The 12,369-nt window shown below is 39.3% G+C and overlaps 1 protein-coding gene across 8 annotated transcripts in view; it reads right to left on the bottom strand.

Annotated features, from left to right (window-relative positions):
• BRD7 (bromodomain containing 7) overlaps positions 1–12,369 on the bottom strand; it is a 55,603-nt gene that overhangs the window by 10,246 nt on the left and 32,988 nt on the right. For 6 of the 8 annotated variants that reach the window (XM_054668370.2, XM_054668369.2, XM_009430766.5 and 3 more), the window contains exons 7-11: positions 10,939–11,123; positions 9,803–9,926; positions 4,925–5,000; positions 2,557–2,664; positions 2,020–2,155 (exon numbers count right to left, since the gene is read on the bottom strand). In XM_054668370.2, coding sequence (XP_054524345.1) covers positions 2,020–2,155; positions 2,557–2,664; positions 4,925–5,000; positions 9,803–9,926; positions 10,939–11,123 — 629 coding nt within the window. The remainder of the gene's footprint in view (positions 1–2,019; positions 2,156–2,556; positions 2,665–4,924; positions 5,001–9,802; positions 9,927–10,938; positions 11,124–12,369) is intronic. The other 2 variants (XM_054668371.2, XM_016929815.4) reach the window with 1 other exon arrangement.

A 12,369-nucleotide genomic window follows, 5' to 3' on the forward strand; every position in this document is an offset into this window, starting at 1 on the left:
AATCACCTCCACTGGCTTTATCCTCCCATCAGAGCCAACTGTTTCCACTAGATACCCTTGGTTATACATCATGACATCAAATTTCTGCCTAGACACAACATGGTATCTACATATTAATTAGCAATAACATTATCATGAGATAATATGAAGAACACAATAAAAATAAAACGTTCCAAAGAAAAATGAAACCTCAGTGACGGGTGCAGACTCAGTCCCTGGATCTTCTGCTCCCCGCCCCCTCACTTCCTGTCTGCAGTGATCACCTTCACCTCAGGACTTTCATATGGGATCAAAAAACTCTCAAAAGTTACACCTCCAGTTTGGACCACACCCTTTGGTGCTCCACATGGAAGTCTAACAGACATCTCAAGCTTAAAATATCCAAAATTGAAATGCTAGATCTTCCCCCCAAGTAATGTTCCAAAGTTTCCCCCTTCTCGGTAAATAGCAACTGCAGTCTTCCAGGCTCAGTGTGCAAACCCTGGAGTCAGCCTCGGCATCTCTCTCTCACATCCCACTTCAATCAGTAAAGAAATCCTACTGGCTGATGACTGAGCCCTTCCCAGAACCTCACCTGCTACTCCCCCGGTCCATTTCTCATCTCCCTACTTCTGCCCTTGCCTCTCTACAGTCTATTCTCCAAGAGTAGCCAGGGTGATCCTTTAAACATCATAATCTGGACCGGGTCACTCTTCTGCTCGCAATCCACCAGTAACTTCCGTCTCACTGAGAATGAAATTCCAAGTGCTTATAAAGACCCACTCTCATCAACGCCCTCCCTGGCCATGTGCCTGCACTCTTCTGCTTCTTCCTGCTGTTCTCAAGTATGTTGGGAAGGCTCCCACTCAGGCCCTCTGCACAGCTCCTGCACTGCCTGGAACGTTCTTTCAGGTAGCAGCCTTGCTTGCTTCCTCACCTCCTTCAGTTTTTGCTCAACTTTCCCTTTTGTACCAGACTTATCTGATCGATTTAAACGTGCATCCCTCTCGTAGCCCCAGCACTACTCTCTCCTTCTCTGCTGCTTTACCTTTCTCCAAAGCACTTGTCATCATTTGACAGGAGGGCATGGGCCTTTGCCAGTGTTGTTCCCCTGTGCAATCCCTATTTGTGGAATGCATAGATGCATAATCCAGAAAGAATTCATTCAGGCTGGTGAGGTCTAAAAGATTAAATGGCTTGATCTGAAACCACAGTCAACTTCGGACTTAAGGACCTCTACCTTGTAAAAACAACAACAACCAAACCACACTTACTAATGTAAAAGTGAACAGATTCCCTCTTTGTCAGAAAAGCAGGGGACTGATGAATCTACAGGGTTAATTTCTTATATGTAATGAAAATTAGCAAGGCACTACTGCTAAGAAGGAATAATATCCAGTAAACTACTGCCATAACCCAAGCTCAGTGTCCCATCCTGAGCCAGAATCCTGCTAAGTCAGGATGGATCTCATTATGTTGATGGGATCCAAACTGCTCAGCATCCTAAACAGAAACACAGAGATGATCTTCCCACAGAAACATGCAATAAAGAATGGTTGAGTTTAACTGCAATGGTCTACCTGGCATGTGATTGGTCAAAAAGGCTTTTATGTGGGCTGCCTATGGAATAGAGCCATCCTATCCTGCTTCCTTTCTTGGGGAAAATGCACTGTAGGTTCCCAAACTGATCCAAGTTTGGACCATAACTCACTGACACACAACATGTTATAAGACAGCAGATGGCACATCAACGTTTTGAAGTAACAAGTTCCTAAACTTTAGTACTGGCTGAGGTACAGTCTCTTTAAAAATATATTTTTGTAAGAATTAAAATACTGCAGATGCTACTATCAGGGAGACATGCTCTCTCTCTCCACTAAAGGATAATAGCAACTATGAATCCATTATTGTCAGCTTAAAAAAAAATTACTGAGCACATTTTTTTTACTACTCGGCCAGCTTTGTCAGTCTATCCACAAATCACGTATGTACTTTAATGTTTTTAAACAAATGTAATCAGAATATTAACTGGAGACTCACCTGAAATCACTTGGAAGATCAGAGTCTTCCCCATAGGTTGAATAGATTAAATCAGAATCATCCTTGCTGATATTTGCAAATGTGGAGTCATAATGTGGTGCATAAGAACTGTAGGGCCCATAATTCAAATATAACACTGTTGAAAAAATCAAATACTGTAACACTATTCTTTAACTTGCATGTCAATCTATTTTGTTTTACCAAAAGATTATTTATTCTCTCCTAACTTTACTACTTCATTGACTGGTTCGCAAATCTAAGATATTTTCTCTCAAACAGGTACTTGTAAAGTTACAACTCAAGTGAATTCTTCCCTACAAGGGAGAGGGAGAGGAACAAGAACGAACAAAATTCATTTTGAATACTAATACCCAATTTTCCAGTCTCTTCTGAAGTTAATAAAATAGCTAATTAATGTTGCAAAAATACCACCAAGATACTGGTGCCCACCTAGTGAATAAAGCATAATCGTGCTTCCTTTCCCTAATATCCCAAAACAGAGAAGAGAAAAAAATGACTCCTATGCAGGAGCCTCACCTGGAGTGACTTTGTTCCTTTTATCCTCTTTGAACCCCTGCAAAGTATTCACTCCAGACTGAAGTCTTCCAGTTGTCATTCCCAGTCTCACAGGGCAGTAGCCTGGCTCTACAACATAAAACAGAGCACAGTGAAGGAGGCCTACATGGCCATGACCCACGGGGCCCTCTGCCGAGTGACTCCGCATAAACCACTGCATGTCATCTGCATGACCGTGAAGGAGGCTGGGAAGCCCTTACTACATCCACTTTTATAAGAAAATCAAAGCTCAGAAAGGCAGAACTATAGCCAGGACCAAAACTCAGACCTGTTCATTACACTCTCCTGCTTCCTGGAATTCTTTATAATCATGTACACTTCACTTAAAAAATTAATTTTTATTAAAAACAAAAGCTGGGACTTTTAATGTTAAGATGAAAGTTAACCAGTACAAAGGTTAGTAAAAGACTGAGGGAAAACACCTGCATTAAAGACAAAAGGGCTACTAACACATGAAGGATAAACGAGTATCTATGAAAGGCATACTTTTAGTGCAACGAGAACAGGCATTAGCCAGGAATGAATCCCTGTGATGAAGCTGGGAATACGTGACATAGAGAAATGTCACGTATGGGCACCTGAGGGGACTGCAAAAGATGCTGGCAGGAGAAGATGTGGTCTCCCACGGTATCTAACAGAGGGACATCTGCTCTCCTGAAGAAGAGTCTGAGTTTGTGTCACATGATCAGCCTTCAACGGAGGCTACTGCCATCAGTGACCAGTGTGGTGAAGGCACTGTTAAGCAACTGAACATCTAAATCAGATCTTCTCTCCTCAGCCAACAGTCTGGAATTTGGTTTCCTAATAGGTACGGGTACCAGACAATGAAGCTGAGAAGATGAACAGGGGTGTCTTCTACCTTAAACCATGAAAGTGGCCTACAGAGGGAGCTGTGCACACGGGGAACCAAGTCAGCTTTGGCCACATTTGATTACGTCTCAGAAACTGGAAACCCAGGAAACCAGAGCAAGGGCAGAGACCACACTCGGCTTCACAGAAAGCAGCAGATCTTAAGGTGTCACCTACATCAGTTAGCTGCATCTCCTAACACCAAATGTTCACCACAGCTACAGTAGAAAGAGCAATGTTCTCAATCCTGTGGCATTCTTTGACCTATGATCATATAAAATTCTACTTGTCTGCATCAAAGTAGAAACTGAGTTTTGTTCTGAAAACAGCACTAGCTCCTTTTCTTCTATTACTGTTCTCCTCCTTTAGAGAACATTCATAGTCCCCTTCTTTCCATCTTCAAATGCTCTTCCCTGCTTCAAGGTTTTCACAACTGCTGTTCTCTCATCCCTTACTCAACCTAAACATCATCTCCTTAAGGATGCCTTCCCTGATCCCCAAACACTAGGTTGGTTTCTTCTATTATGATCATAGCTGTTCTTTTCCTTTGTAGTATTTATTCATTATAGACACACACCTGCATAGTACTGATTAAGGACAGACTTCTCTTTATGTGAGCCCTCTTCCCCCGACTCCATAGAACAAGGAAAAGGGACTCCTCTCTCTCTGTTTTGTTCTCTACTACACAGCTAGCTCCTAAGACAGCACCCTGCTCATAGCAAACAATAAACATCAGAGACTGTTTCCTTAAGGGTAAAAATTCTGTCATTATTCATTTTCGTATTTCCAATTACTTCTTTCATTATGACAGTATGAAAATAAATATTTGTTGAATAAATTAACATTCTCACATTTGCATATCTCAATACATGATTCTCTCCTCAGACCAGTGACAAAAAGTTCTAATTGTGACATCGAATTTCAAAATATAACCTATATGATTTCCATTAAAACATCATTTGAGAAAACAAAAATATGACTGAGGTTCTAAAGATTCCCAATCTTTACAAACTTTCTACTGACTATAGTGAAAGATACGATGTCACTAAGCATACACCTTCCATTATTATTAAGGCACTATGTGGCATATACATTCATTTTATTCCCTGAAATAAACAGTTAAATTTATAATATCATATTCTGTGTGTATGAGATACCTCTAAACTGAGTGTCTATACTAAAGTCTCTGAAAACCAGGGCTAGGAATTACTATCTAAAAGTTATGGCTTTGTTAATGGCGGGTTTAAAATATTTCAGGGACTTTGAATTTTAAGGAAAACTTGATATACTGTACCTATTTCAAGATGAAGTGAAAGTTAGGCTAGCTGTTACCATGAAATACATGATGTCTAGCTAGATCCTTTGTGCATAATGATACAGACTGATCAATATTCAAGCTTGTTGCTTTAAAATGTTAACCCAGGTTACTGTTCTCTGCCAAATAGCATCAAGTTCATGCACAGTTTTACTCTGATCCTACCTCCTACAATGGGATCCACAGGATGGAGAAGTCCCAACGTCGTTGTTCCATCTGGTTTTCTTCTTTCAAACTCGCACTGCAATGACCCAAAGTATTCAGATGGAATGAAGTGTTTTATACAAACAGGCTGAGTATCCTTTATCCGAAATGCTTGATACCAGAGTGTTGTGGATTGCAGATTTTCCCAGATTTTGGAATATTTGCATATACATAATGAGATATCTTAGGGATGGAACATAAAATTCATTTATGTTTCATATACACTTTACAGATACAGCCAGAAAATAATTTTATACAATAAATAATTTTGTGCACCCGTCACATGAGGTCAGGTGTGGAAGTTTCCACTTACGTCATCATGTCGGAGCTCAAAAAATTTCAGATTTTGGAGAATTTCAGATTTCGAATTTCTGGATTAGGGATGCTCAGCCTGTACCATATTCATATATGCAGCAAACCACAAAGCCTTATTTTAACCAAACTAATATTACAGGTGGCTAATCATTAAACTCAAGATACTGACTTTCACACAGGGGATGATGGGCTAGAGAAATGGAGGTGAAGAAAATCTCAGAATTCTAAGAGCTCTGTGGGTCCTTAAGGCCACCTAGTCCTCCCCAGTCTATCAAAAAAGGCTACTATGGACGAGGTGAGGGCAGTGGCTTGTTTAAAGGCATGTATACACCTACTTGGCTTTAAAACCAACGTGACAGGGACCCACCATCTCACTGCCACCCAAGACATGGCTTCTGTTCCTAAGTCCCTGTTAAATGTTTCTTTCTGGAAACATTTAAGCTGGAACATGTGGTGAGCTAGTCAGGAGTTGAGGGACCAAGAAATGGGCAAAGGGAAGGAAGCATCCGTGGAGGAAACCCCAGGTGGCAGCCACTTCCTCGTTGAGTGGTATGGCTCATGTTTTAGATGCCTGTGCGTGAGTACAAGGACGCCCTGAAAACGCTAGTGTATTTGGAGTGATTGTCGGCTGAGAGCCGTCCATCGCACTGTGGTCAGGAAGGGCAGCTGGCAGCCACTGCAGCAAGATGGCCACTTTTGTGGGCTGCTTGTTTGGCAACAGGAGCCCAGCTAGCAGCAGAAGCAAAAGTAAAACAACCTGAGTAGGAATTACAATTAGGAAAAATATTTTTTAAAAAAGAGCTCTATATTCAAATGTCGGCTCAGTTAAAACTGCTATTTGGGCTATACATATACACACATATGTCTACTGTTTTAACGCCGCTGTAATGGCTCTGTAAAATGTCTCAGTCAACTGAGTTCTGTTTGGCTGTACCCTCTTCCTCTTGCCACCCTCGATACCATATTAGGGACCTAAAGGAATTTCTGGCAGCTTGTGATCTCTTGAGTAAACAGAAAAGGCATCAAAGACTCCTCTTTTTGGGAAGAATCTGTTTTTCCTCACAGAATACCAAGAGTTGTAAGCAGACAGATTCCTCTCAGATCTAAAACTCTGCTCTTTTCTGTATTGTATTACCTGATCTCTTCAGCTTTCTGGGGACCCAGGATTCAGTGATTTGGGGTGATCTAAAACCTGCCTTCCAGTAAGTATTAGGCCCTAAAAACTGCATGCTTTCTTGGCCCTGTTCCTTAAAGGGCTCCCTCTTGAAACCAGTAATCTAATAAGGAAACAAGTTAAGTTGAAAAGAGGACACTTTTTTTTTTTTTTGAGACAGAGCCTCGCTCTGTTGCCCAGGCTAGACTGCAGAGGTGCAATCTTGGCTCACTGCAACCTCCTTCTGGCAATCAACTTGTTTTCAGGTAATGGTGTTTAGGTACAGCTTCTGTGCCTCTGAGATGTAAATTTTCTACCTTGTTTCGTCTACTTTGTTATGACTTTGGAAATGACTGATAGTCTAAGAGGGGGAGAGAAAGTGAAAACTGGCAAATGAAGAATCTTATAAATCTAGAAGATCTGCTTCTGTGTGTTTGTATGTCTATATATGTGTCATGTGTATGTGATGTATCACTACCAAAATACATGGAAGAGCTCTAATCAATTGACCAAAGAAAAGTAAGTGCTTAAATCAATTATTTTATTAAAAAAAAAAAAAAAGAATTTCGCTCAAATGCCTTTTAGTTCACACAACTTTAGTAATCCTTGGTAAATAAAACTAGTTTCAAAATTCTCTTCAGTAATTTTAAATCTTAAAGTCATGTTATATTAAGTAATCTTAGGGTTTTCACTTGAAATTAGGGTTACTAAGAGTTAAAATAGTTAATATATGTTATTAAAATTACTAGATATAAGAGAAACAATTCTATATACATAGTATATGAAGAAAAATGTATTTTTGGTAAAGATACAATATCAATTTACAAAAATCAGTAGCATTTCTATAAACCAATTATGTTCAAGCTGAGCACCAATTCAAGAATGCAATCCTATTCACAACAGCCACACAAAAAATAAAATACCTAAGAATATATGTAAAGAGGTGAAAGATCTCTAGAAGAACTAAAAAACACTGCTGAAAGAAATCATAGATGACACAAATGGAAAAACATCCCATGCTCATGGAATAATCAATATTGTTAAAACGTCCATACTGTCTAAAGCAATCTACAGATTCAATGCTATTCCTATCAAATTCCCAACATCATTCTTCACAGAATGAGAAAAAACTATTCTAAAATTCACATGGAACCAAAAAGGAGCCTGAAGTGCCAAAGCAATTCTAAGCAAAAAGAACAAAGTCAGAGGCATCACATTACCCAATTTCAAACTATACTACAGGCTGGGCACGTGGCTCATGTCTGTAATCCTAGCACTTTGGGAGGCTGAGTTGGGTGGATCGCTTGAGTTCAGGAGTTTGAGACCTGCCTGGGCAATATGGTGAAACCTCATTTCTACAAAAAATACAAAAATTAGCCGGACATGGTGTCACGCACCTGTACTTTCAGCCACTTGGAAGGCTGAGGCAGGAGAATTGCTTGAGCTCCCAAGGTGGAGGCTGTAGTGAGCCAAGATTGTGCCACTGCACACTCCAGCCTGGGCGACAGAGTGACACCCTGTCTCAAAATCAAACCAAACCAAACAAAAGCTCCCAAAAAACTACAAGGCTACAATAACCAAAACAGCATGATACTGATAAAAATAAACAAAATAACTCACAGACCAATGGAACAGAATAGAGAACCCAGAAATAAAGCCACATACATACAACCGACTGATCTTTGACAAAGTCGACAAAAATAAACAAAGTAGAAAGACCACTCAATAAATGGCGCTAAGAAAACTGGCTAACCATGTGCAGAAGGATGAAACTGAACTCCTATCTCTCACAATATACAAACATTAACTCCAAATGGATTAAACACTTAAATGTACGACCTCAAATTATAAAAATCCTAGAATAAAACCTTGGAAATACTCTTCTGGACATGGGCCTCGGCAAAGAATTTTCTATGTTCTCAAAAGCCAAAGTGACAAAAACAAAAATTCACAAGTGGGACCTAATTAAACTACAGAGCTTCTGAACAGCCAAAGAAACTATCAACAGAGTAAAGAAACATCCCACAGAACGGAAGAAAATATGTGTGAACTACGCATCTAATAAAGGACTAATACCCAGTATCTATAAGGAACTTAAATCAACAAGAAACAAACAAAGAGCCCCATTAAAAACTGGGCAAAGGACATGAACAGACACCACTCAAAAGAAGACATACAAACAGCCAACAAACATATGAGAAAATGCTCAGCATCACTAATCATTGGAGAAATGCAAATCAAAACCACAATAAGATACCATATTATATCATTACTAAAAACTCAAAAAATAAGAGATGCTGGCAAGGTTGTGGAGAAAAGGGAATGCTCACTGTTGGTGAGAATGTAAATTAGTTCAGCTCCTGTGGAAAGCAGTTTGGAGATTTCCCAAAGAACTAAAAATAGAATTACAATTTGACCCAGCAATCCTAGGTATGTACCAAAGGAAAATAAATCATTTTACTCAAAAGACACATGCATTTGTATGTTTACTGCAGCACTGTGCACAACAAAGACGCAGAATCAACCTAGGTGCCCACCAACAAAGGACTAGGTAAAGAAAATGCGGTACACACACACACCATGGAATACTACACAGCCATAAGAAAGAATCAAATCATGTCCCCTGCAACAACATGGATGAAGACGGAGGCCACTATCCTAAACAAATTAATGCAGAAACAGAAAAACAAATATTGCCATGTTCTCACTTAAAAGTAGGAGCTAAACACTGGTGCACACAGACACAAAGATGGGAAGAACAGACACTGGAAATGCTAAAAGGGGGCAGGGAGGGAAGGGGGCAAGGGTTCAGAAACTTCCTACTGGGTACTATGTTCACTATTTGGGTGATGGGTTCAAGAGAAGCTCAAATCTCAGCATCATGCAATATACCCGCGTAACAAAATGGTGTATGTATCCCTTGAATCTAAAATTAAATAAAACCAATGTGCTAAACAATATGATTTCGAAAGATCAGAATACAAATGTTTTCCTGTAAATTTAAATTCTGTAGTTCATGTTCCAATTTTAGAACATATTATAACTTCATTTTTTAAAAATCCAGTAAAAGAGGGTAAGATTAATCATGTACTTTACAAATGAACACAGATGGTCCTCAACTTACAATGGAGTTACATCCAACACACCCATTGTAAGTTGAAAATATCATGAGTTGAAAATGCATTTAACACCCTGATAAACCCATTGTAGGGAATTGTCTGTCCATTATTAATTGTTTTTCTGCTAAGTATTATACTGATGAAGAGCTCTATGGCAGATATGGATTAAAAATACGCAAGCAATTTAAAAACTAAAAGTTTCAGATGCCCCAAATCAGTAGGTAGAGAAAAGAAAAGGCAAAGCTCAATCACCTGACTGTTCACAAGCCGCCTGGTCAGCTTTCCTCCAGATTCCTTCACGATGCGGTCAAGCTGCTCCTGCTCTCTCTCTAAATTATTGCTTTTAAACTTATCTTCAAGCATATCTTTGTCTTTCCTGAAAATATACATTAATACTAAGTAAAAAAAAACAAAGATAAGTAAGATGAAAACATTCAAATGAATTCTAAATATGAATACAACTAAAGTGGAGACATTTGTACTACAGTCACTCATTGAAACTTACTTCCTTGATGACCTGTTAAGGGTCTCTAATTTAAGAACAGAAATAGTAAGGCACACCTAACATGTTATTTCCCTACCTTTTTCTGTCCAGTGTTACTTGTGTTAAACGTTTTTCTGGGAATTTACAAAAAAATTAGTTCTACCTCAAACATTACTTTGAAGGGAGAACAATATACCATTGTTCTTTTAAAGTTTGATTTTTAAAATTTAAAACAAGCACTTAAGTGTGTAAATCTTAGAACAAAGAAACACTTGTCACTAGTTTACTTTCTCTGCATTATGACAGCAAAAATCCCAAACTGCTAACTACAACCCTCCCCAAAGTTGGCAGTGAGGTGCTGGGCGGTCAGGGCTGGCTCCCAGTAGTGTGAGCGGGCAGATGCGGCTGCTGTCAGCTGCACAGGTGGCTGCCTAGGTGGAACAGTGGTTCAGCGTTGCTCCCACCAGCTGACTTTGGGTGGAAAACATGGGCACGCTGCAGTGACAGTCCATCTGCTTAAGACGCAGCAGTGCCTGTGCTCCCACTGAACTCCTTGCTCCTTTATGGAAGGAGGTAATGACTATGCATTTTTTCTTAAACAAACAGTTCTATTTAAATAAACTCACTGACCATATCAGTCCCAAAAGACACTTTATAGGTTTTAAAACTACTTCAATAAGAATACACATTAGAACTGCTTTCTGAATTGTGTTTGGACAATCCCATATAGTGCTTCATATGAGAAGAGGGGTATCACACCATCAAAATGGACTTTCATGCCAAAACACCACCACCACCGACACACTAGCACTTGGTCTTCCCAAGTCAGGCCCCGAATAAGTATTTTTCCCCCTTACTAGCTTGAAGAAGACAGTTTGACCTTAACATCCCAAAGATCTTTTACTTTTTATTTTCTTTGCTGGGACTCTTGAAGGCGTGTGCTTCGACATCTCCAGAGTCCTCTCTCTCTCTCTGCCAGCAGCCTCCGTCCTCCCCACTCTGTGAGGTGTCTGTTCCATCTTTCTGCTTTCGAGTTTTCTGCAAGTCAGCCATGAAGTCTATGCTCTGCTTCAGGCTCTGAATTCTTTCCTAAACATATTCGAAAATATTCTTATTATATGTTTGTCATTAACTTTTAAAGTAATGCATTTTTTTCCCCACAGGAGTTTATACTTATCCTGTCATTAACCAGGGAAGAAAAACAATTAAATGTAATCATATACCAAGAGAGTATTGTATTTGGAAACCATGATAATGCCTACACCTTCAATTCTTAAAATTTAATTTCCAACTTCATAGAAAGCTTTACAACTTTATTGCCCTATCAGAAATTTAACAGAGGAGAAAGTATGAATTAAGACTAAGGTATTCTTTGAAGTACTGAATTGGAAGACTAAAATTTAGTATAATGGTGTGTTAACATTTTGTGTTTAACAGACAGGCTTATCTTTTGACAGTTAAGAACTGTTAGGTGTATCAAAACCTAGGGCATGTGAGCGTGTGAAGTCCCTCTCTGTTCTGGTAGCCCAGTGTGCTCACGGATGACGCTGGCATTTCACTCTGTGTGAAAACAACAAGCCTTGAGGAGAAGACAGTTGGTGGCACAGTTCCTTCCTCAGAGTGCAGAATGGTTTCGCTAAGCAAAGAAGTCTTGTTTCTATTCTGTGAAACATGTGCTTAATTTTTCACTGCAATGATGTGCTGTGAAATTTTCATTGTAGTTAAGGGCTTGAGGTTTCTCCATAAATTTTAAGAAGGCATATTTGTTTCTACTGACTACCTTGCCTGTACTCTGAAAGTTATCACTGGGTAAAATAGAGTGCAACCTCCTTAGGGCTGCACAGCAACAGCAGGGAAGACTTCTGTGGAGTAACATAAACTAAGAACTAGAAAGAACCAGAGGCCATTCAAACAAGAACAACGCAGCCCAGGAACAACAAATGACTCACCTAAGGTCACTAAACCAGCAACTAAGACTAGGCTTGCTGTCACTCATGTCGGGCCTTTCCTCATCACACCATGCTCTATTAGTAGTGCAGATGGTGAGATCCTCACGAACACAGTTCTTGCTGTTTTTTTACTGGACTTTTAAAGTAATCTTAAAACCATTAAAGCGATCTATTTTATTGTGGACAAATAAAAACATGGGTAGAGGAGAAAATAAAAATCCTCTTAATGTATCATCCAGAGAAGAACAGTGTTAACAAGTTTATTATTCCAGTACTTTTCCAACCATTACATAACCCAGCAAATTGGAATTATACTGAATATTTAGTAAAAAGCATTTTTTCAGTTAATAAATTATAAGCATTTCCTCTCCATATCAATAGATATT

This window comes from Pan troglodytes, chromosome 18, assembly GCF_028858775.2.
Source record: "Pan troglodytes isolate AG18354 chromosome 18, NHGRI_mPanTro3-v2.0_pri, whole genome shotgun sequence".
Lineage (NCBI taxonomy): Eukaryota > Metazoa > Chordata > Mammalia > Primates > Hominidae > Pan > Pan troglodytes.